Source organism: Brassica napus, chromosome C4, assembly GCF_020379485.1.
Source record: "Brassica napus cultivar Da-Ae chromosome C4, Da-Ae, whole genome shotgun sequence".
NCBI classification, from domain to species: domain Eukaryota; kingdom Viridiplantae; phylum Streptophyta; class Magnoliopsida; order Brassicales; family Brassicaceae; genus Brassica; species Brassica napus.
Window position 1 is genome coordinate 21293805 of NC_063447.1, and position 26361 is coordinate 21320165.

Below are 26361 nucleotides of genomic sequence, written 5' to 3' on the forward strand. Positions count from 1 at the left end.
ACGAAGATATATGCGCCAAGTGTTGCAAGTTTTGGCGGATCTTATCAAGAAAAGAATATTTTTAAATCTGAAGATGTTATAATTGAAAAAGGGTACAGCTCAACACGATTTATTCTCTTTGTCTTTCCTCTCGTTTTATTACCAAAGAACCCAGAAAACAAATCTAAAATTATTTGAAGCGGAATGGTCTTGATGATTACCAAGATGTCGCTCTCTCTGTACATCATTCATCTTCTCATATTCTCCTTGATTTCCACTTATGTTATCAGCAACCGTACGATCTCTCTCTCCTTCGCTATTAGTAGGGTAACTATGCTATGTATTTGTGAAAACGCGTAAAACAAAATAAATAATCACGTGCGTCATTCCATTTATCAATTTCTATATTGGGAGGAGAACATATTTACCTGGATTAAAGATGTTATCTGCTTCTTATGGATTACAACTACATAGGAATAGCTGTATTATATAATTTTCTCGGGGTTGTTGGCCATAAATTTCAAAGCCCAAAATATACGAGTGAAGAATTCCATCCCATTCATGTTTACTATTCTTCATGTTTGCATGTTATTTACATTTTTCTTATCAGTATTAATAGATGCATCCTTCTAGTACTATATCTTCTTCACTGTCTTTGGAATTTGATGTTAGGAGTTTTCAAGGCTCCTAAGATAAATGCTGTAGTATAAATGATTGTCGAACCAGTTCTGAGGGATATCAAAGCACTGAGAATGCAAGTACTCACTTAATCTAAGTGCAACCAATGATTTAGATGGGTTTTAAGCTATGACTAAAACTAGAAAGCAATAACAGAATGATACTTCTTGACTAAGGGAAAAGAGAACTCATGGGCATAGGGATTAGACCTTGGGTGATCAAGTATCGAACTAAGGATGGCAAATGATCAATCAAACTATCAACCTTAAGCCTAGACACAATTCTAAGCAAGCTCTATGTCTAGATAAATGCTCTTTTGCTAACATATTTCAAACATCAAATGTCTTTGGTTGAATAATATGAAAGCAATCATTACTAACAAGTCTATTAGCTATCTTAGCACCTTTAACAACAAATGTCTTTGGCAAAGTATGCTAAAAGCTAGGAGAGTTGTCTCGGGCATTTCCTCGAACACCTTTCGGGGGGGAAATGCCTATTGATCAACTTTGAGTGGCCAACTCAGAAGATGCATTATGCTACTCTACTAGCAAGGAACATGAATGATCTACACTAAAACATCCTAGTTCTAACCTAATCACCCTCAATCTCCCTAACCCATGAATTCAAAAGGTGATTACTCACTAATCTCCATGATTCCTCTTAAACCCATGTTGGATTTCAGATTAATCATGTAGAGAAACACAGGAAATAGATAAGAACACAGAATTCTCAATAATAAACTGATCAATTGATTCAAAGAGATGACTTTCCAAAGGTTTTTGGTGGTTTTTCTAAGAACAAAGATGATCCCCCTCTTGGTGGCTCCTAGAGTATTAAAACATAGGTTTAGAAAATAAAAACGTGCATAATGAAATGACCAAAAGGCCCTTGAGAAATCACAAGTTCGAGTAGAAATAAAACGCGCAGCGACCTCAGCCCGTCGCTCCGACAAGTCGCTCTAGGCTTCGGGAGCGACCTCGCTGTGTCGCTGCGAGAGGTCGCTCCGGGTTCGTTCTCGCGTCTCTGGGTGATGAAACCGCGAGCGACTTCTCCCTGTCGCTCCCATAACGTCGCTCTCAGCTGGAGCGACCTCGCTGTGTCGCTCCGAGAGGTCGCTCCGGGCTCGTTCTCGCGTCTCCGAGTGATGAAACCGCGAGCGACTTCTCCCTGTCGCTCTGGTTAGGTCGCTCCAGTAGGGTGATCAGAGCGACTTGGTGGTGTCGCTCCAGACTGGTCGCTCCCATGCCTTGCTCGCCCAATGACCACTCTAAACACTCATTTTTGAGCTCCAAATGCCTCCAAGTGTCTCCAAGAACTCCATGTGGTACTCCAATACCTGATAAGGACTCATGTATGCAAAATGCAACCTAAACATGGCTAAATCCTAATCTATATGATCAAAATGCACATGGATAAATGGATAAAACAATAGAAATATGCAAGATATCAACTCCCCCAAACTTGTTCTTTACTTGTCCACAAGTGAACTTTCTAGAACTCATAGGGAGAGAGGTTGAAGGTGGGAGCTCATAGCCAAAAGAAACACCACTAGCAAACACAATTAGCCCACTCTCTTATTACACTCTAGCTTCTCTAGGCCTATCTCAACTCCTTTTGTCCCTACACTCATCATCAAGCATCCACACATTCAAATCTGCCAACTCTCACATTCATTAAGCATAAGATATCAAGTGAATTCTTGCAAATGGTCAGTTGGTCCAAGTCATTTGGTTGGGTAAGGGAAGGTTTTTATTCAAGTGATTCAAGAGGTTCAAAACATATGATCTTTAAGGTGGTTTACTCTCAAAACAAGTAGCCTTGACATTGCACATAATATATCTAAGAAAGGGACCAACTCATGCATACAATGCTCAATCTCCATTGTTCTACCCTTTTCCCAAACATATAAGTTACACATTCACTCTCAAATGTCAAACCCAACTCACACCTCTCACCAAAAGATTCTAAAAACATCAGCTCTTTTTCCTTGAAATCTATAAGGGATTTTTCACAACCTCAAAATGTCTCTCAGCTCCTAACAACTTTGCTAGCCCCTTTTTTTTTTTTTTTTTTTTTTTTTTTTAGGTTGGGAGCCAAGACTTTTCAAAACTAGAGCTGGAGGTTCTCTACTTATCCCAATAAATCAATTCACTTGAGCACAAGAATCTATCCTTTTTATTTCTCCCAAATCATGATTACAACGCTCACCCTCCCACCTATAGCTAGACAATAGAGTGTCCAATCCAGCAAAAATGAAGATCAAGCATTGTCGTTCCCGATACTCTCAACATTATGCACATGTAAAACTTTCCGAAGAAGGCCTCACTCATCAAACAATGAAAGCTTAAAAGGAAGGAAAGGTTTTGGGAGTGGTCTACCACTAGAGTTTGTCAAAAAGAATGGCATAAAAGATGTGACAACTCAAGTGTGTATAGCCATGACTCAGTACACAAGAGACCCTAAGCAAGAAGCATTAAGTTCATTCAGTTCAAATAAGGTTGTAGCTGGCTTCAAAGACTGAGTTTCTACAATCAACAAGTTTCAAGAAGAGTTTTCAAGGCTCGAAACATACAAGTCTTTTCGAGAGGTGCATGGCTACTCAGGTGCAACGTAGTGTTCTTTACAAGGCATTTAAAATCATTGCTCCCAATGCAAGTGAATGCAACCTATATGCTCTAGACTCTCCTAATGGTGCAAATGATGCAAACTAAATGAAAAATTTTTTTTTTTTTTTTTTATGCAAATAGGTGTGCAATGCATGACTCAAATGAAACACAATCAAAGCAAACATGATCAAATGCTTGGTACCTCCCCCAAACTTGAGATACACAGTCTCTGTGTGGTCAAGGAAAGAGAGAGATACCGAGAAGAAAAATAATATGCAAAAATGAAATGGTATATACAAGGGAGAGAAAGAAGTACCTCCTATGGATAGTAGGTGGGGGCAGATGCCCCAGCATCGTCGTCGTCAGGAGGGAAGGTGGTGTAGTAACCACCAGATGCTGAACCGGAGCCTCCATACCATGGTTGGCTCTCAACCTCGTCAATCTCGTCCTCACTGTCTGAAGAAGCGAGGGATGGGGATTTGTTGCCGGAAGTGGAAGGTTGAGTGGGTGGGTTCCTCCACTTACGCTGAAGCTGCGCAGCAGTGAGGGGGAAGCCAAGAGCATCAGGCGGGGGTGGAGGCTGGGGGTTTGAGGTGTTCGCGAAAGCGAAATCGGCTGAGCTACATCCAGCTATTCCTCCCCTAGTTAAGACATCAGCTACTTTCTTCATGAACTTTGCTGAAGTCTTTGCCTGCTTCTTCACAGTCTTGCTGAGCGCCTTGCACTTATCCTTCAGCTTTTCTATCGTTCTGTCCTGAGCTTTGTTCCACCTCTGGAGACGACCAATGTGGTCATGAGCATCACGGAGAGCTCCAGGGGGAAGGACTCCGTCATGGGGCTTGAAGTAGTAGCGCGGAGGTCCATAGATATGCTCAGATGTGTCTGCAACAGGCGAATCAGGTTGCGTAGGGACACTCCTTTTCCTTGATGGAGCTGCTTGAATTGGATCGAGAGGCCCGTGTTCTCCGAGAAAGTACTCCTGGGGAATGTTGAAGCTGACAGCTCCAGGTATCTCTAAACTCGTCAGGTTCCGGTTTGGAAGAACCACCTCGACTGGCTTGCCCTGCAAGTAGTAGTGGTAGACGTAGTCCTTCCCATACATCCCACTGAAATAGGTGGCAATCCTCAAGTAGGTGCCATCAATGAACCTAGGCCCCGCTGCGTCCTTTCCCAAGGGAACATTCAGAAATTGGAGCAGTGGTGTGATCATTCCGCCTATCCCCATCTTTGGGCGTGAATCAGTGGTGTACCACGCCCAGTCTCTGTAGTGCTCGAGACGGCCCACAAAGAAACTGACCATCCCAAAGGTAGCATAGATGTCAGTGCTGGGAAGGGGTAACACTCCAGGTTGAGCGTAGGGACGGATAGCCGGACAGAGCAGTCGCATGTCTTCCTCAGTAACCGTACCAGCTTGCTTCCGTGGGTAAAAAGCATGGACTAGCAATCTGTGGAGGTAGCGTACAGACGGGTGTCGGATGTGTGAGTTCTTGTCCGCCCCGGTAGAGTGCTTGTTTCCAGTGATCAACTTCCAGAGCTCTGTGGGGAGGTTCTCACACTTGGGAAGTGAGTGGTCTTCTAGGTCTTGGAACCCCATGACCCTCCCAATGTCCTTGAAGTTCATGTTGTATTCTCTTCCATTGACCTTGAACCTGATTTTTCCCCATCCTTGTCTCACATGCGCCGTGTCGTGGTAAGTGACCACAAGAGAGGATAGGAACTGACAAGTGACATCCTTGTAGAAAGGATAAGCCATGGTGAGGAGTTTTGGCATCTTCAAATGTCCCAGCATCGCCTCAATATCAGACTCTAGACCCAACTCCTTCAGCAAATCGAGGTCGGCAAACCTGGTTGGAGCCCAAGTGACTCCATTCTTCAAATGATCATATAGCTCCTCCACAGATGGAGTTTTCGCTCTGTCTCGATCAACAGCAACCCCTTTGCCCTTTGACATCTTGGCTTTCTTCGTAGGTGCCGGCTCATCTTCACTCTCAGTTTCACCTTCCTCATGGGTGGGAACTGGTACACTTTTCCCTGCCCTCTTCTCGTGTTCTTTCGATTTCCTTGCAGCCAACGTCTGCTGTCGCACAGTCCTCTGCGTCCCTGAGCCAGTTGGCTCGCTGGTTAAAGCTTTTCCTCTTAGGGCAAACTCTTGACTTTCGGCTTCTTGCCTCTCAGCTTCCAACCTTCCCTTTGTCTTCTTAACCATTTTCACCTGAAAAATTACAAACTTGGAAATGGATAAGTAGATGGAAGTAAAGAAAAGCAAGACTTTGCAAGTGAAATTTTTTTTTTGCAAAAGTGAACTTAACAGGTGAATTTTTCAGTTTAAACTCAAGTTCAACACAATGCAACAATGTAACATCTTAACGCATCTAGTCCACCCACAAACACACCCAATTAAGATCAAATTCGAAAACCCCCAAATCCATGAACCCTAATTTTGCCAAAGTGCAATTTAAACTCAATTTCACCATTAATTCAACAACCCAACTTGATAGATAAACTTTCCCTAGTCTATTTCACCACACTCTAGCAAGAAAAGGACCAAATTTCGACTTTCAAATTCTAGGGTTCATGGACCTACGAATTTGAATTTAAAAACTCAATACCTTGCTCTGGATGAAAGGAAATGGTGAATGGGTAGTGAAGAATAGACTACAGGGGCGAAAGCTTGGATTTAGAAACAAGAACTAGTTGATTTGGGTGAGAATTGAGAAGGTTTTGGGAATTTTGGTGTGGGTGAGTTTGAGAGAGTTTGTGAGTTTGTGAGAGGAGGGGAGAGTGATAGAGATGGAGTCGCAGGGGTTGGGGTAGGTTTAGGGTCGTCCGGTTCGGTCTAGGGTGGCTAGGGTCGGTTTACTTGAATTAAACCGGGGTTTAGAGTTAGGAAACTTACCTGGACCGGTTCGGGAGCGACGTGAGGGTGTCGCTGGGAGAGGTCGCTCCCGAGTCGTTTCCTCGCGTCGTGTTTCGACTAAACCGCGAGCGACCTTGGAGTGTCGCTCTAGAAACCTCGCTCTGAGCTGGAGCGACTTCAAGGTGTCGCTCTAGGACGTCGCTCCGGGTCATTTTTTTTGAGCTCCGTTTCGTCGAAACCGCGAGCGACTCCGAGGTGTCGCTCCCATAACGTCGCTCCCATCTGGAGCGACCTTTCGACCTCGCTCCGAGACCTCGCTCTGAGGCGATTTTTCTTGATCCGGCGACGAAAACGCGAGCGACCTTGGAGTGTCGCTCTCGAAACCTCGCTCCCAGCTGGAGCGACCTTGAGGTGTCGCTGTGAGACCTCGCTCCCACGCACGACTCCTGCTCAAAACTGAACCGATCAAGCACCTGCACACAACTTCTCTCTTTTTTTTTTTTTTATGCAATAAGATGAAAAATGAAAATACCAATGCAATATATACAAGGATACGCATGGGACTTCCTCCCAAGTGAGCTTGTTTTAAGTCCCGAGCTTGACTTTGCCTCCTTTTAGATTAGGCCGGGGTAGGATCAGACAGTGGAGTTGAAACTCCATCTTCCTCTGGTGCAGTAGCCATGTAGAGCTTAACCCTTTGTCCATTGACTGTGAAGTCTCTTCCATCAGTGCTCCACAAAACTATTGCTCCATATGGCCTAACCTCCTTGACTTTGAAAGGACCGGACCACCTTGACTTAAGCTTTCCTGGAAACAACTTCAGCCTAGAGTTGTAGAGAAGAACTTGATCTCCTTCTTTAAACTCTCTCTTCAGGATATTCTTGTCATGGAAAGCCTTAGTCTTCTCCTTGTAGATTCTTGAGTTCTCAAAAGCATCCATTCTTATCTCATCAAGCTCGTGTAGCTGAAAGAGCCTTTTCTCCTTGGCACTCTTGATGTCAAAGTTCAGCAACTTTATTGCCCATAGTGCCTTGTACTCAAGCTCCACTGGCAGATGGCAAGCTTTCCCATACACTAGGTTGAAAGGTGTGGTGCCCAGTGGTGTCTTGTACGCTGTCCTATAAGCCCAAAGTGCATCGTCAAGCTTATTGGACCAATCCTTCCTTGTAATCCCCACAATCTTCTCCAGAATAGATTTGATCTCCCTGTTAGAAATCTCAACTTGGCCACTTGTTTGGGGATGATAAGGAGTTGCCACCTTGTGCTTCACACCGTTCTTCTTGAGAAGTCCCTCAAGCAGTTTGTTAATGAAGTGGGAACCTCCATCACTGATTACAACTCTTGGAACTCCAAACCTTGGGAAGATGATGCTCTTGAACATCTTGATTACAACTCTAGCATCATTGGTGGGGCTTGCAATGGCTTCCACCCATTTGGAGACATAATCAACAGCCACAAGGATATATTTGTTGCCAAAAGATGATGGAAATGGTCCCATGAAGTCAATACCCCAGACATCAAACACTTCAACTTCAAGGATTGGATTTTGAGGCATCTCATTCCTCTTGGTGATGTTTCCTCTTCTTTGGCAAGAATCACACTTCGAAACAAAGTCTTGTGTATCCTTGAACATATGTGGCCACCAGAATCCAGCTTGTAATACTTTTGCAACTGTTTTGAAGGTGGCAAAGTGACCTCCATAGGATGATCCATGACACTGTGCAAGGATCCCATCAATCTCCTCATTTGCAACCACTCTCCTATAAAGCTGATCCTTGCAGAGAATGTAGAGGTAGGGCTCATCCCAGTAGTATCTTTTCACATCCTTATAGAACTTCTTCTTGGCATAGCCCACAAGATTCAGAGGTTCTTTTCCTGTGGCTAGGTAGTTCACTAAATCGGCATACCAAGGTTCTTTCTCCTCTGTTGCTTGGACTTCTTCCAGCTTCCTACCAGTCTCACAGACTGCTATCACTGCTTCGATAGCCATGATCTGCTCCTCAGGAAGTCCTTCGTCAATAGGGATACCAGACTCTACCCTCAACCTGGACAAATGATCAGCTACTCCATTCTCAACTCCGGGTTTGTCTTTGATTTCCATATCAAACTCTTGGAGCAAAAGGATCCACCTCAAAAGCCTGGGTTTTGCATCCTTCTTGGCCAAAAGGTGTCTCAAGGCAGCATGATCGGTGTAGACAATGACTTTAGACCCAACCAAGTAGCTCCTGAACTTCTCAAAGGCAAAAACAATTGCCAGCATCTCTTTCTCTGTTGTGGCATACCTCATCTGAGCATCATTGAGGGTTTGGCTGGCATAGTAGATCACATGGGTTTTGCCATCTTTCTTCTGCCCCAAAACAGCTCCCACAGCATAGTCACTGGCGTCACACATGATCTCAAAAGGAAAATCCCAATCAGGTGGCTGGACAATTGGGGCACTAACGAGTTCACCTTTTAGCTTCTTGAAAGCTTGTAGGCATTCCACATCAAAACTGAAGGTAGCTTCCTTGCACAGCAGCCTGGTCAAAGGTCTAGTTATCAAGGAGAAATCCTTGATGAACCTCCTGTAGAATCCAGCATGGCCAAGAAAACTCCGGATGTCTTTCACTGTCTTTGGTGGAGGCAGACCAACCATAACATCGATTTTGGCTTTATCCACCTCAATCCCCTTCTCTGAAATCTTGTGTCCTAGCACAATCCCTTCCTTGACCATGAAGTGACACTTCTCCCAATTCAGCACAAGGTTGGTGTCTTCACATCTCTGTAGGACCCTGCACAAATTTGACAAACAAGCAGAAAACGAAGATCCATAGACAGAGAAATCATCCATAAATACCTCCACAACATCCTCAATCAGATCAGAGAAAATTGACATCATGCACCTTTGAAAGGTGGCTGGAGCATTACATAGACCAAATGGCATCCTTCGATATGCAAAGGTACCATATGGACATGTGAATGTCGTTTTCTCTTGATCATTGGGATGTATGGGGATTTGGAAAAATCCTGAATACCCATCAAGGAAACAATAGAATGGGTGATTTGCAAGTCTCTCAAGCATCTGATCAATAAATGGTAATGGAAAATGATCCTTTCTAGATGCAGAGTTTAGTTTTCGGTAATCAATGCACATTCTATGACATGTGATGGTTCTTGTTGGTATCAATTCATCCTTGTCATTCTTAATCACAGTGATACCACCTTTCTTTGGTACAACATGCACAGGTGATACCCATTTAGAATCTGAGATAGGGTAAATAACACCAGCATCTAGGAGTTTAAGAATCTCTTTCTTTACAACATCCTTCAGGTTAGGATTTAACCTTCTTTGATGCTCGATAGAAGTCATTGATTCATCCTCAAGATGTATCCTATGCATGCACAGAGAGGGTGATATCCCCTTGATGTCATCTAGTGAGTAACCTATTGCCTTTCTAAATCTTTTAAGTGTTCTCAAAAGTTCAGATAGCTCACTTTCAGTAAGTTCACTACTCACAATGACAGGGTAAGTTTCATTAGGACCAAGAAATGCATACCTTACACCATGGGGAAGAGGTTTAAGCTCCACTTTAGGTGCCTTAAGTTCACTCCAGTCATCTTGCTGGTTGTCCTCTTGTTGAGTGACTGAGACTTCTTGGTGAACCATCTGGGGAAGCTCCTCGTACTGATCCTCACTGAAAAACCCCTGGTGTGAATCCAGCATCATCCCATAGGCAGTACTCTCCAGGTTCTCAACCACCTCAGCCTCTTTCTCTACAGTCAAAGCATGCTGTAGAGGGTCCTCTAGTGACAACTCTTCAAGGATTTCATCAGCAAGGGCGTCCATCTCTTCAATGTAGAACACCTGCCCTTGAACTGTTGGCCTCCTCATTACCTCCTTGATGTCGAAATGGAGAACGTGCCCTTTACCCAGATGGAGATCAATCTTGCCTTCTTTCACATTAACAATGGCTCCAGCTGTGGCTAAGAAAGGCCTTCCAAGGATTAAAGGGTCTTGAGCTTCTTCACCCATTTCAAGCACTACAAAGTCTGTAGGGATCTCATAATTTCCAACCATCACTGGGAGGTCCTCTAAGATACCCACAGGGTACTTAACTGAACGATCAGCCAATACCAGAGAAAGTCTACACTTCTTGTACTGAGTGAAACCGAGCTTCTTAGCAACAGATAGGGGCATCAAGCTGACACTAGCTCCCAAATCGCAGAGACACCTATCGAATACCATAGGCCCAAGAGCACAAGGTAATGTGAAGCATCCTGGATCTTCTAGCTTCTTTGGTATGACCAGCCTCTGAATGATAGCACTGCACTCATGAGTGAGAATCACCATGCCCTCCATCTCTTTCTTCTTTGCAGCTACAGCATCTTTTAGGAACTTACTGTACTGAGGAATCAGCATGAAAGCATCAATAATGGGCATTGTGACCTGGACTTCACTCATTTGCTTGTCAAACAGAGCTTTGTACTTCTCTAGCAACTGCCTCTTGAATCGACCTGGGAATGGAAGCTTAGGTTCATAGGCAGGAGGAACAAAAGAACTTTCACTTGCAGGAGTGACAACTTCACCATCTTTAACTGTTTTCTTCTCTTCTCCAACCTTTCCTTTTCCTTTGGCTTCCACTATCTTTTCCAAGATCTCGTCATTGATCTTCTCATCAACAATCACCACTTCATCATCTATGGTGATGGCAACCCCCTCACTTTGTTTCTCAGCATCCTTGGTGAGAGCTCTCTGAGGTAACTCCTTACCACTCCTGAGAGTGATAGCTTTCATGGTTTCCTTGGGGTTTTGCTCAGACTTTCCAGGTAGAGAACCTTGTTGGCGATTTTGTTGAGTGTTCATGGCAGCAAACTGGTTCTCCAAAGCTCTGAACTTGTTGTTGAGCTCATTGTAGCTCCCATCAATCTTTGAGTGAAGATTCTTCAACTCATAGCCAACATGCTTCTCACTTCTTGTTTGAGATTCCAGGATTTGTTTCAGTAGAGCATCAGTGCTGCTGACTTGAGGGGTGGAGGTAGAGGGATTAGATTGTTGTTGGGAAGAATTGTTGCCTTTGTTGTTGAAACCAGGAGGAGGGTTTTGCTGTGGTTGATAGCTGCCTTGCTGATTGTTTCGAGGCTGGTAACCACTCTGTTGGTTGTTGGAATAGGATTTCTGTTGGTAGTTGTTGTACTGAAAGTTGGGCTCTTTCTTGTACCAGCTACCATTGTTGTTGATGAAACACAACTCTTCCTGACCTTCCAAACCTTCAACTTCATGGACAACAGCTGGTGTCTCTTGGGTTGGGTTGCCAACAAAGTGCAGCTGCTCTTGGGTAGCTTTATCAGCAAGGAGGATGTCTATCTTATCTTGTAGAGCTTTCAACTCCTTCCTCGTTTGCTTATCATCAGATCTACTGCCTCTGTCGTGGTCTCCACTGTAGACTGCATCACTCTTAACCATGTTGTCAACCAGCTCCTCTGCATCCTCCTCAGTTCTCCCCAAGAAGAATCCATTACTAGCTGTATCCAGTCTGGCCCTGTACTTAGGAAGAGCACCACGGTAGAATGTGCTCAGCAAGCTCTCTTTAGAGAAACCATGGTGTGGGCATTGAGCTTGGTACCCCTTGAATCTTTCCCAGGCTTCACTGAAACCTTCCAAGCCCTTCTGTTGAAAGCTGGAGATCTCGTTTCTCAGCTTAGCAGTTCTTGAAGTAGAGAAGAACTTCTCCAAGAATGCTTTCTTGCAGTCATCCCAAGTGGTGATGGAGTCGCTTGGTAGAGACTTCTCCCACTGACGTGCTTTATCCCCTAAAGAGAAAGGGAATAGCTTGAGCTTTAAGGCATCTTCGGAGACACCATTGGTTTTTGACAACCCACAGTAGCTGTCGAACCTGTCCAAGTGATCAAATGGATCCTCTAGAGCCAAGCCATGATACTTGTTGTTCTCGATCACGTTGAGGAGTCCTGACTTGATCTCAAAGTTGTTGGCTGCCACAGCGGGTGCTCGGATTCCCAATCGATAACCATGAATGTTTGGACGGTCGTAAGTGCCAATGGGCCGAGCTGCTCGCTGTTGGTTAGGTGGACCATTGTTGTTAGCGCCATTGACGCCTGCATCTTCTTGATGAACGTCTCCCATGTCAGTGTTCAGTCTCTGCAATTGAGCCTGATGTTCTTCTTCTCTTCTCTTTCTAGCACACTCTCTCTCTAAAGCTCTGATGTCTGCTGCTCTTGGAACTAGGTTTGATGGACCCCTGCTCCGCAAGTTCATACACCTGTAGATTAAAGGGAGGTGAAGAAGAGTCAGTAACAAAAGAAAATAAAAATGACTTAGTCTCAAGCAATTGACTAAATCTCAATGTTTAAATCTACTCAGAAATTGGCAACGGCGCCAATTTGATGTTAGGAGTTTTCAAGGCTCCTAAGACAAATGCTGTAGTATAAATGATTGTCGAACCAGTTCTGAGGGATATCAAAGCACTGAGAATGCAAGTACTCACTTAATCTAAGTGCAACCAATGATTTAGATGGGTTTTAAGCTATGACTAAAACTAGAAAGCAATAACAGAATGATACTTCTTGACTAAGGGAAAAGAGAACTCATGGGCATAGGGATTAGACCTTGGGTGATCAAGTATCGAACTAAGGATGGCAAATGATCAATCAAACTATCAACCTTAAGCCTAGACACAATTCTAAGCAAGCTCTATGTCTAGATGAATGCTCATTTGCTAACATATCTCAAACATCAAATGTCTTTGGTTGAATAATATGAAAGCAATCATAACTAGCAAGTCCAATGGCTATCTTAGCACCTCTAACAACAAATGTCTTTGGCAAAGTATGCTAAAAGCTAGAAGAGTTGTCTCGGGCATTTCCTCGAACACCTTTCGGGGGGAAATGCCTAAGGTTCAACTACTGAGTGGCCAACTCAGAAGATGCTTTATGCTCACTCTACTAGCAAGGAAATATGAATGATCTACACTAAAACATCCTAGTTCTAACCTAATCACCCTCAATCTCCCTAACCCATGAATTCAAAAGGTGATTACTCACTAATCTCCATGATTCCTCTTAAACCCATGTTGGATTTCAGATTAATCATGTAGAGAAACACAGGAAATAGATAAGAACACAGAATTCTCAATAATAAACTGATCAATTGATTCAAAGAGATGACTTTCCAAAGGTTTTTGGTGGTTTTTCTAAGAACAAAGATGATCCCCCTCTTGGTGGCTCCTAGAGTATTAAAACATAGGTTTAGAAAATAAAAACGTGCATAATGAAATGACCAAAAGGCCCTTGAGAAATCACAAGTTCGAGTAGAAATAAAACGCGCAGCGACCTCAGCCCGTCGCTCCGACAAGTCGCTCTAGGCTTCGGGAGCGACCTCGCTGTGTCGCTGCGAGAGGTCGCTCCGGGTTCGTTCTCGCGTCTCTGGGTGATGAAACCGCGAGCGACTTCTCCCTGTCGCTCCCATAACGTCGCTCTCAGCTGGAGCGACCTCGCTGTGTCGCTCCGAGAGGTCGCTCCGGGCTCGTTCTCGCGTCTCCGAGTGATGAAACCGCGAGCGACTTCTCCCTGTCGCTCTGGTTAGGTCGCTCCAGTAGGGTGATCAGAGCGACTTGGTGGTGTCGCTCCAGACTGGTCGCTCCCATGCCTTGCTCGCCCAATGACCACTCTAAACACTCATTTTTGAGCTCCAAATGCCTCCAAGTGTCTCCAAGAACTCCATGTGGTACTCCAATACCTGATAAGGACTCATGTATGCAAAATGCAACCTAAACATGACTAAATCCTAATCTATATGATCAAAATGCACATGGATAAATGGATAAAACAATAGAAATATGCAAGATATCAGAATTTTGTAGAGGAGGAGGATAATCTTCTTCAAGGACTGAACAGCTACAGAACTGCACAAAGCGTTCCACCTTTTGCAAAGTATAAAGCTGATTGTGTGGCAGATGAGATAGCCAACAAGCTTGAAGATGAGCCATGCACAAACCACACCACAGCCAGCACAATTACTCCTGGTTCTGTCCCTCCACGGTTATCGAACTACCAAGACATTCTCTCTGAGTGCAATGTCGACCCAAACAGTACCCGTGATGGATTGATATTACCAGTTTGTATCCCTAACCGGGTACCTACACTAGTTCTAACCAATTACACCCACACTGGTTATGCTCGGTATCTTAACGATTCAAGATATGTTGGAGCTGGTGTTGGTTCGGAGAAAGAGTGGATGGTAGTTGTGTTGACCACAAGTACTCCAGGTGGATGCTTCTCAAGTGGGGAAGCAACGTCACTAAGAGTTATGGCTGGCTTAGGTTTAATGGGGCTGTTGTTTAATTGCCTTCTAGTCCTGTGAGTAAATTATGGTTGTATATTGTGTGAAAGCACTTTTGTTATAGTGTACGTTTTTTTTTTATCTGATGGGACATCAAAATGAGGGGACAGGAAAATCTTCACAATATCGTGCATCGAAGAATGTTTTGAAGTTGTGTTTTGATTAATCAGAAGGTCGCCGTCTTCGATTGATACTATTCAAAGATATCCTAATTAAAATGAATACATCTGTTGGAATAGAAAAGACCAGTGGGAGAATATAAATCTATAGTGTTTCTTTTTCTAGACTGTAGGTTCTCTCTTTTCTCTCGGAGAGTTTTTCGATACTTGTTTCTTAACACTTCAACATCTTTCACCTCGAAATGTTTCAGAAAGAAGTAATCGATGCATCTCAGATTCAATATATCTTCCAGTCGGTTTGACAATTTTGTTGTGTTTGGATTTTAACTCAAATCCGATCCTGACTCTTATCTTTCTTCGAATTGAGATTGATTTTGTTCTTCAAGCTCCATAACCTATTTTCAGATCCGTTGATTACAAAATTGTTCATTTGTTGTTGGTTTATTGTTTGAACCGAGATCTGTGGAAAACTAGAAAACTACAACTAGTAAAAGAGACGAGAACTCGTTTTTATTTGATTAGAGAATGTTCGTTCGGTGTACAAATAAGGAAATAAGAAAATGTGCGCTAGAAAGCAAATTGGGGAAATACAAGTCGGTAAAGCAAATTGGAAAAATATAAGTCGGTGAGAAAGAAGAATGAAATCCTAGTTCTAGCCGTCGAAAGTATGTGTTGTCGATTTTGGATCCCATTTTCGTTGCCTCTACCTCTTTTTATGTCCATTGGTCGCCTTTCGATGACTTAATTAACCTTTCCTCGATGGGTTTTTGACTCGTTTAACCGGATCGCTGAGTTAAGCCGTCGATTGCAGATCCCATTTTCGTTGCCTCTACTTCTCCTTATATAGCCCATTGGTCGCCCTTCGATGAACTAATCTACCTTTTTTCGATGGGCTTTCGACTCGTTGGACCGGACCGCTGAGTTAAGCCGTCTACTCGACTGCTTTCAGTCGCTCGTTCATTCGGTCTAGCCGACAGATCGATCCGTAAACCGACAAGCCGAGTCTCTTTCCACTGGTTATGGGCCAGATCAGCTGTTATGTGGGCTTTGTGGAAGGATCAGATCCATACCCAACAATAAGTTCCCCCAGTTCACTGGTGAGTAGCGTAGCCGACTCAGTGGAAGTTAGGTCTGAAGAAGAGATGCTCTGGAGTTGTACTCCGGTTCGTTTCTCGGCTAGGCGCGTCGTGCATCTTCCTGCGACCGATCGTTGCATCGGCTTTCGAGCATCAAGTCGTCTGAATCCATCAGGTGGTCGGACTAACGGTTTTCTCCGGTTTTGATCGTAGCCACAGGTTTAAGTCTAAACCGATTCCGGTTTACCTAGATAAATCGAAACATCGCGAGACAGCGTGGGTATTCACGCGCTTTAATGGGCCCATCTAGGCATGTTTGGGCTTAATGATGACGCCTCGGGGAGATGTGATGCCCCCTTCCTTATAAATACCCTCCCCCTTCTCATTTCATTCATTCTTCTTGCTATTCAGGTTTTTTCTCTCTCCTATTCTCTGCTTCTCTCTAGCTCTTATTTTTAGATTTAGGAAACGTGCGCGTTCTTCTTCGAATCGTCATGTCGTCGGGCGGAAGATTGTCTCGAGAACAGAAAGGGAAGGCGGTGGTGACTGGATCAAGTCATGCGAGAGATACAGCTGGGAATCCTCTTGCTGAACTCGACGCAATTCATCGTGAAGCCATGACGGACACGGCAAACATGGATACGCCTCAGCAGGCTTTAGTTGTCGAGACGGCGAGACAACTTCGTGACGAAAGAGAGAATATTGCGTCTGGTGCTCAGGATTGCGCGAGAGATGGTTGGGGCGGAGTGAGAGATGGAAAAGTCGCCTTTCCTGATTTCGTTCCGACCTGCTATCACCCCGGAGGAATTTTCGAGGAACTTCCGGCGCTGGCGCCCGAACTGATACGCTCTCCGACTGTGGAGGGCCAATCTTGGGAGAATGTAGAGGAGACTCACTCGAGTCCTAGTTGCGTGAAAATTCTCCTGAGGGAGTGTCGTGGCGTCGGGTGACCTTCCTCATTCCTACGAGAGATCAGAGGCCATGGTCCCTGCCGGTTGGGTACCAATGCGTGTACGAGTCGTACTTACAAGATGAAACAAGGCTCTGGTTTCCGATTCCTTCACTTATCACGTCACACGCGAGATGCCGCGATGCAGCGATCTGTCAGTTCCTAAACAGTTCGCTCCGTCTTTCAGTCGCAATGATTGTGATGGCGGCAGAGATCGATGTGTCGATGAGCATCCGAGCTTTCGAGGAGTTGACATACCTCAAGCCGATGGGAGACGAGCTATTTTCGATTCAGATGAGGCCAAACTACAATGTGATCACCGGTCACCCCAACAAGACGCTGCACTGGCAGCGTTTTTACTTTTTCGTTAATTCGGATAGATTTGCCTTCGAAGATCCGCCCGGTGATAACTTTTGAGTTTTGTGGAATCCCGAAATCGGTAGAATGTTGTCGTTTGATCGCGATTGTTCTTTCCTTCGTTCTGACCATATTTGTTGTTTGTTTCTTTTGGTCGCGCAGTTGATCATCCAGACAGAGCCGTATACCCAGAAGAGTTTCTAGCAAGCGATCGCGCCATCGCATCGTTTGCTCAAGAACGTTGGGGAAATATCACAGTGGAAAGGGTTCGACGAGTCGCCGATAGGATTTCGAGGAGTGAGTTTCTTTTCCTCACATATCTATTTTTTTTATCGTCGCTGTCTTATCTATCGATCTCTCGCAGGGGAGTGGAGGTCTGATTTACTTCCGTTTGTGGTTGGTAACAAACGACGACTCTCTCTTTTTACCAGAGGGGAGCAAAAGCAGATAAACGCAGCTAAAAAGATGAAGGCTTTACCATATCTGAGTGTATTGTTAGGGAGTCGTCTGGGCGGCTCGTCAGGTGACGGTCCCTTCACCTGCGAGAGTTTCCGAGGAGACAACTCAGGAAGAGAACTTGGTCGCGGATCCCCGACTGGAACCAATCTCCGATCCTACCGACGTCGAGCTTTCGGGAGGGAATCTTGTGTCGGAAACCATTGAACCACCAAAGACCAAGAAGAAAGGGAAGAAGAGATCCGCAGTCAGTTGAGCCTTTCGGAAGGGAATCTTGTGAAGGTTCGTCGGAGGCCGTTACAGGGGCGAAGTCAGATGAGCCTCCTAGTAAGAAGAAGAAGAAGAAAAAGAAGTCTGCTGAGAAGCAGACTGAGCCCAGCGAAGACGCGGGCACTCGGCCGCTTGTCGTCCATGAGAGCTCTGGTTGTGAAATTGCGGCCCGTGCTGGAGAAGAGCTGAGTTATCCGCAGGTTCCCTCTTTAGAGAAGAAGAAGAGGAAGAAGCGGCCTACCGTCCAAAACGCGCCGATCTCGAGTGAACAAGATAATCTCCAAGTCTCTTCAGAGAGGAATGATACAGAGATTCCTGAGCCGGCTGGAGGTCGTGCTCCTCAAGTCGCCCTCCAACAGTCGGGGGTAGCAGTTCGGCCCCGAGAAAGCCTCGTGTTGAATTCCCCGATCGCGTGGAATTCAAATAAGATGGACACGCCTCTTGCGTATGCGCCGACAGAGTGCGAGGCTAGGGACATGCCGTCAGTCGAGGAGCTATTTTCTAAGGACGCCTACGTCGATGCGGCGTGAACCAAAGTCTTGGTAAGTGATTCTACTTCTCCAAACTCTTGATTTTTTTTTTCCAGGAAATTGCAAGCTAACTTTTTCTTATTCTCGTCTCATGTAGAGCAACGTGAGCATGAATTTTGTCATCGAGAAGTATGACACGGCTTTGATGGACGCGCTCGCTCAACTGGGAAAGGCCGAAAAGCTTGTTCGAGCGAAAGACGCGGCCCTCCTCCGTAAGTCGCAAGAATTTAAGACAGTCACTGAGAAGGCGGTCGAGGAACAGGATCGTGTGCTCGCGCAGAAAACATCTCAGAAAGCGAAGTCCTTCGAGAAGTTCGGAGAGCTGAAGGAGAAGTATAGATCTTCTCGCGAGAGGGTGAAGGAGATCGAGCAAGAGAAAGCCGCCTTGGAGGAAGAGAAGGCGGATTTGGAAGAAGAGAAGAGAGTTGCGTCTCTCAGACATGTGAAGGATGTCACTCGGTTGAAGCAGTCTCGCAGCTTTGAGGTTACCCACGAGCGGGTAAGGGTCCAGACAGCCATGATCCCGAAGAGCAATCGTCGATTCAATAACATTTGCAACCGGCGATAGCGGCGGGCTGCTCGTTCTTCACTTTTTGAACCGCATCTTGTTGAGCCATTCTTTCCATGATGGTATCGACAAAAGCGGCTGCTGTTGGAGCGGCTTCAGTTGTAGTAGACTCTTCGTTGGACAGCGAATTAGGGTGAACCATGCTGATCTTTGTTGACGCTACTTTGTCGGACCCCACAGTGGGCGCCAACTGTTTGAACCGAGATCTGTCGAAAACTAGTAAAAGAGACGAGAACTCGTCAGTGGGTCGAGACAAAGACGTTTTTATTAGATCAGAGAACGTTTAGTCGATTTACAAATAAGAAATGTACGGTCGAAAGAAAATCGGCGAAAGCTAGTTCGCCGGGAAATACAAGTCGGTGAGAAAGAGAAATGAAACACTAGTTCTAGCCACCGAAAGTATGTGTTGTCGATTTCGGATCCCCTTTCCGATGCCTCTACCTCTCCTTATATAGTCGATTGGTCGTCCTTCGATGACCTAATCTACCTTTCTTCGATGCGCTTTCGATTCATTGGGCCGGGCCGCTGAGTTAAGCCGTCTAGTCGACTGCTTTCAGTCGCTCGTTTATTCGGCTAAAAGCAGTCTTGAGTCGAGCCGACATATCGATTCGTAAGCCGACAAGCCGAGTCTCTTTCCATTGGTTATGTGCCAGATCAGCTGTTCTGTGGGTCTTGTTGGAGGATCAGATCCATACCCAAACATTTATGTCAATTCAAAGTCGTTGATTACTAAATTGATTTTTGTTGCTGGGTTATCTATATTCCTCCTTTACACGGATCATAAATCTTGCCTTTTCTGTATTTAGCTAGTCGTTGAGTTGTGGAGTTAAGTAGATCGATTAAAGAGGGAATTGAATGTGTATTCAGATCGACCAATTTGTTTTCGGGTTAAGTAGATTTTGGGTTTCTGTGTTAAGAAGAGTCCTAACAAAGAATCGGTTCATTAGTTAGTTTGATTTCGTCTTGGCCTTAACAGTAACATTAAAATCAGTCGGAAAAAGAAAATGATCTTTAAAATAGACGAATATGGGATACAACGTAATTTCAGAGCATTTTCAAAAGACACTCTATAACTTTACATATAAATTTTTTTTTTGAAATTTTGAATTTTTTTTGAAGTTTCGCTATTTCAAATTTTAAATTTGAATTTTTATATTTTTATTGATCCCTATAATCACAAATCAAATTTATAATTTTAAAATATTTTTTTGTTTATCGTTTTAATCTTTAAAAATTTATATTCTGATAAATATTTTAATTTTTAAATAAATTTAGGCTTTACACATAAAATTAAATAAGCCTTCAAAAAAATTTAAAATATTTTAAACATGATTTAGACAAATTGCCAAAACTACAACACTCCAAAAACCTCTTTTCATGTTTACCTAACCATTTTTACCCTAATTTTAAAGAAGGAAAAAGACACTTATAATCTTAAGGTTCTAGTTGCTCAAAAAAATATCTTAAGATTAACTAATTAGACTTAAAGTTTAGAGTTGAGGGGCGAAATTTTGGAATGTGAGGTTTAAGATTTTAATAAAATATAAAGAAATACCTAATTTTGTTAAATTTAAAAAAAAAGTAGATTTAAGAGAATTTTTTTGGAATTTCAAAAAGAAAATTTGCAAAAAAAAAATCAAAAACAATTTCAATTTTTTTTATAATAGTTCGAATTTGAAAAGTTATAATTGAAAACAGCAAAAAAATTTTATCTGGTATTAATTTTTTTAAAAAATATTACAACAACATTAATAGTTAGGTAAACTTGATATGGAACCTCAAAAATTTGTATAATTTTGTCCAGATAAATTTTGTGTAATCAAAGATGGTTGTTGTTGTTTTTATGTCTTTTGGTATCATTCTTTCTTGTACAGATCGAATGTATTCACGAATATTAATATCATCGGTAGAAGTTAAGTCGTTTTGCAATATTTTATTTTCCTCTTTTACTTTTTTTTCCACATCAAATGTCTTTACAAGTATTAATATCATCTGATTTTAACAATTTTTAGTTCATAATCTACAAATTAAAAATAAAGAGAGTTATTTTAACTTTGAAACGCACTCGATGATCATATATGTATTACAAAAATAATTTTATCCAATATTTCGGTGTTTTGCTTAAATTTTAATTTTAATTATGTTATTCATATTTAAAATTTTATATTTTAATATAATATTTTACTAATTAATATTTTTGTAATATTTTTATATATATGCTTTTTAAAAGTTTTATGAATTTCAATTTATTATGACAAATATACGGATCATAGGATAAAATACAAATAGTTTTGAATTTCATTTTGAAGTTTTGCTTTTGGAGAACCACAACTTCAAACCTAAATATCGAGTTCTACAAACTTCAAAATAGAGTGTCTTTTTGAAGATGCTCTCACAAAGGCTCAAATTTGATGAAGGTCAACTGAAGACAAATATCAAGATGGCGGAGCAGCAGTGTAGAAGCGGCGGGGATTATCATGCCTTGCATGCCTGTGCAGCCTGGAAGTCGTGTCAGTTCTATCTATATTATTAAAAATCAAATATTTTTAGTTACTGTTTGGAAACATGGATAAAAGTATTACATGAGAATTTTTTGAAAAACAAGAATATTATTTTTAAAAAGAAATATAGTGTCATTTTAGTAATTTTATTAATATAATTACATTAAATATCTTTTCATATTTCACTCAGTTTAATTTTTTTATTAATTATATTGCTTTAACAATACATCGCAATATTAATTATATCATCATAATAATAATAGTCTATATTTTTATTTATTAGTCAACATTAGCTTTGTACCAATTATAAAATGAAAATGTAAAATAACATGGTTTTGCATCTATATTACTAAAGCTAAAGTACATTTTGGTACTGTTTGGAAACATGAATTGCAGTATAAATGAAAATTGTTTGGAAACGTTGATAGCTGTATAAAAAAAGAAGTATAGTGTCTTTTTGGTAATTTCATTAATATAATTAAATTAATTGTCTTTTTCTGTTTCACTCAGTTTTTTTTATCAAACTATTTCATTCAGTTTAACAATTTCATTAATTATATTATCTTAACAATACATCACATCATTAATTATATTATTATAATAATAATAGTGCAGATTTATATTTATTAGTTAATCAACATTAACTTTATTTCAATTATAAAATCAAAAATGTAAAAAATAACTGGATTTTTCATATGGTTGAACGTTCGGTTTAGTTTATTTTGCTAAAACTTTTTTTTTTAATTTTAGTTTTGATCATTGGAAACTAACGTAGTTAAAAACATAATTCAAAGACATGTTTTTGAATAAAATAATAACTTAAATAAAAATAATAAAAATGTATTATTACATTAATTGTCACTTAATTTTTTGCTACAAATAACTATTTTACTAAATAAAAAACTCTTTATATTTCACTTAATTTAGCCAAACACATAGAAACTGTGTTCTTTATTAGTTTATAAAATTAGTTAGGCATGAATATTGGCTATACATTTAGGTACGGGTTGTTCTTTTCGGATATCGTTTTTTTTTTTTTTTTGAAATTAAGCCCCACTTGAATATTATAAATTTATGTGTGGGTTTGAGTTGGCCCTTCTAAGTCAGGATAAATTCATTTATGTGGCATAAGAGCCTAAAAATATCAAAATAACAAATGTATCTGAAACGGCTTCGGATATTTGTACCAAAAATAACCATATTACCCGATTCGGTCTAGATTTTTTGAATACAGTTAGTTATATTACGATCCATATAAAATATATAACAATAATTATGAAAATCAAATATCAGTGTATAAAAATGTAAGAACCAATACCTGCAGGTCAATCTCTAGTTGGACGTAAAGTTTATGTAATTTTGTTTGGACCTTTGATATACCATGGATTTGACTCATTTTTACTCATGGTATATAAGTATTTTACTATCTATATACTATATATTCTATCCTATTAGGTATGTTTTCAGGTTCAGAAGTATCTTGGAGTAAAGTGATGATTATGGAGCATTTAGGAGCTTGAAAGAGATTTCATCCGAGCTGACCATAAGAGGTCGATACGAAGAAGAGACAATCGATCGATGCACATCCAGTGACGTCGATCGATACAGAAGAGAAGCCTCGACGATTGAAGATTTTGATCGATCGATGTACATCATGTACCATCGATCGATGTCGAGACACGGAAGCATGACTTGGTTTCAGCCGACTTTAAACCCAAGACTTCACCAAATTACAAGATTACCCCTGACGAGTTTTTAACCTAATAGTTATATACTTGCCTAAGTGTTAGGAGGCAAGAGAGCTTTTGGCCACTTTTGTATTCTTCTTTTCAGCAGAGAGTTTTAGGAGAGAAGATCATAGAGAGATTTGTGATTGGAACTCCATTGATTCATCTATTCCATTTTATGCAGTTTTTATTTATATTTTGTGTCATGAATTGCTTAGCTATGTCTGAGTAGTTTACCTGTTAGATTCAGGGTTCAAATAGGTTAGAGGGATTAGCCCCAACTATAGATTGCTAAGTTGTGGTATTCATTGATTGATTGTTCTTAATGCTTTTTCTAGATTAGCTAACTAGAATATTGAACCTAGGAATCTGCATGAGTCAAGCATCCTTGACCATCCAGTCCTGAACCTCATCTGTCATACTAGACAACTGGAAAAAGGCTACCGCTGAACTAGAAAGCTAGTGAGCATTATCAACTTACGCCTAAGGCTTAACTAGAAGCATCGATCGATATTGTCTTCTGACAATCAATCGATATTTGTGAAAGGTGTATCGATCGATATCCCTATAGGACCATCGATCGACACTTTCTTGTGGTCAACAAACGACAGTTGAGATCCAAGATCCAGTTAGTTAACCAGTGAAACATTGCCATCGCTGATCACTGTGTTCAAGGGGTTGAGCTCTAATATATCATGCATGCAACTGATAGGCATCTATAGGATTATAATCTCCAACACCTGAATAGAAACCCTGCATCTAATACCTTTCCAATAAGTTACACCCCCAAATCATCTTGTTAGTCGAGCAATAGACTTGCTCAGTTAGGATTGCTATTTACATTTAAACCATAAAACAACAAACACTTAGAATTAATAAATTACTAGATTTAATAGGTTCCCTAGCTCCTTGTGGATTAGATCCCTGAGTACTACAATTGAACCTCTTATTTTAGAGAGTAATTCACTCCTTAGGGTAATTTGAGTGGTATCAAATTTGGCGCCGTTGCCGGGGAGCTTTGATCGCCATTAGATTTAGTGTTATTAATTCTTTTCTTTCTTTTACCCCCATTCTGACACAAAATTTTTTCTTGTCTTTTCAGGTACATGCCCAGCAGTACCAGAACCAACAAGAAAAAACACCTGTTATTCTCAGAAGATCCTGCTCACTTGGAGCGCACGATCCGCAAAGATCAACGTTCCACATCGCTCGACGCAGCAGCCTTTACGTTGACTGATTCTCGCACCCACCCATCGACCGACACCCGACCTTCATCGTCGACCGATATACATCATTCGACATCGACCGATATACATCGTTCGACATCGACTGATATACATCGTTCGACATCGACCGATTCTACACCTCGTACATCGATAGATCCTCAGTCGCGAAGCATGGTTGCGATTGTTATTCTCAGATAGGATGAGAATGGAAACCTGTATGACCAGGATGGTCATCTGCGTAATGCAACAGGTCAGAAACTAGACGCTTAGGGGAATGTAATCCCTGATGCTGATGCTACAGAAGCTGCTCAACAAGTAGAAGAGGCTGCTCCACCAAAGGTACTGGCTGACTACAATCGTCCAGACGAGTACTATGCCAACAGATCAGCTATTCGACTTCCAGAGATTCAGAAGGAGAATTTTGAGCTGAAGCCTCAGTACTACCTACTATGGACCATCTGGAAAGGTTCGAGGATCTTATCGCTGCTATTCGTATGGATGGAGTCCCTGAGGACTACCTATTGTGCAAGCTCTTCAAGTATACTCTGACTGGAGAAGCGATGCACTGGCTTAAGCAGCGGCCCACAGGATCTCTAAAATTTTGGGTCGACATCAAGAATGCTTTCTTGCGAAACTTCTTTGATGAGGCACGCGCTGAAGACTTGAGGAGAAAAATTGCTACATTCACGCAGGAGACTGGAGAGTCTTTCAAAGATGTGTGGATCAGATTCAAGTTCTTCCAGCGAGACTGTCCACACCACGGATTCAATGAAGTGCAACTGCTGAGCACTTTCTTCAGAGGTATCGCCTTGAGGTATCAGATGGCTCTTGATACAGCTAGTGAGGGAAACTTCAACACCAGGAATCCGGTGGAGGCTATGAGACTGATAGGAAAATCTAACAAACAGCAGCAGCACCAAGAACACTGACTTTGAATGGAAAAAGTCTGTTGCATCCCTAGGGAAGGAGCAGATGGACGAAGTTAGAGCAAAGTTAGATGTGGTTCATGAGCTTCTTAGGAAGCATGTCTGCTCAGCTGAAGGAGATGTAGCTGTAGACATGGAAGGAGAAGAAGATGTGAACTACATTGGAGGTACTGGATTTCAGAGGTATGGAAACCAGGGTGGAAACAAAAACTTCTATGGCAATGGTCAGAGCAGTAACCAGAGTTTCAGTTCCAGAAACCTTTCAGCAACAACAGCAGAGGCTATGGAAACTCATACTACCAGAATCCACCACCACAGACTCAGGAAAGCAAGATCGAAGCAATGCTTGACAAAGTTCTGGAAGGACAGCAACAACTAACTGTGGATTTCAATGGGAAGATAGATTCAGCCTACAACAGTCTGAACACAAGGATTGAGACCTTAGGGACTCAAGTAAGGAAGCTTGAAATGCAAGTGGTTCAGACTGGAGACACCGTAAAAAGGCAAGAAGCCTTGGCTAGAGAGGTAGGAGTTGAGAAAGCAAAAGACCACGTGAATGCCATCCTAGATGATGATTTCTGGCAAGTGGTGAAGCATGAGAAGCTTGGAGAAGGAGATTTCGAAGTTGAAAGCTCCATGAGCTTCGGCGGATCACATTGGTGTTGACCGATGTCAATGGATGCACATCGATCAACAAACCAGGACAAAGATCGATCGACGGAGTACTCTAGAAATCGATCGATGTCATCAGCTGAATCGACTGCGGAGTGTAGTGCAGTTCGAATCATTGCTCATGAGGAATTCGCAGAAAAACATCCTCACCCACCCTTCCCTTTCTACGTCAAAATCGATCAACCGCATGAGCCAGCCATCGATCGACAAAGAGAGACCGACATCGATCGACCCCCTCACCTCCCATCGATCGACGGGCACCTCTCACCTACCGAGTGCGATTACCATCTATTGATAGTAACCGAATCAACGCACTCAGACCACCACCTAAACCTTTAGAAAACCCACCAGAACCTACAACCAACCCTTCAGACACTACACCAGAGCCTATGCAAGTTGATGAGGCAACTGAGGGTAGAGTGTTAAGGAAAAGGAAGGAGAAGATTCCTAAACACCTTAAGAGGGAAGCTAATGAGAAGAAGATGGATGGTTTCACTAAGAGAGTCCTCAGAATCCCAGTGGAGAAACA

At 42.2% G+C, this 26361-nt stretch overlaps 1 protein-coding gene and 2 non-coding genes across 4 annotated transcripts; 2 read left to right on the top strand and 1 right to left on the bottom strand.

Annotated features, from left to right (window-relative positions):
* The first annotated feature begins 125 nt into the window (after positions 1–125).
* On the top strand, positions 126–14651 carry LOC125586418 (uncharacterized GPI-anchored protein At5g19250-like). 2 transcript variants are annotated; one of them, XM_048756523.1, is made up of 2 exons: positions 126–274; positions 13977–14651. In XM_048756523.1, exons 1-2 carry the CDS (start codon positions 184–186, stop codon positions 14474–14476), a joined length of 591 nt encoding a protein of 196 aa, XP_048612480.1. In that variant the 5' UTR covers positions 126–183; the 3' UTR covers positions 14477–14651. The 2 variants fall into 2 exon arrangements, with proteins under 2 accessions (XP_048612480.1, XP_048612479.1); XM_048756522.1 differs by having other exon boundaries at positions 249–641; positions 13970–14651.
* LOC125586631 lies at positions 11694–11800 on the top strand. The gene has a single exon (XR_007323168.1). It is a non-coding gene; the product is annotated as a small nucleolar RNA R71 (small nucleolar RNA).
* Positions 14652–24892: 10241 nt separating the features above from the next.
* Positions 24893–25000, bottom strand: LOC125586750. The gene has a single exon (XR_007323285.1). It is a non-coding gene; the product is annotated as a small nucleolar RNA R71 (small nucleolar RNA).
* Between the last annotated feature and the right edge of the window lie 1361 nt (positions 25001–26361).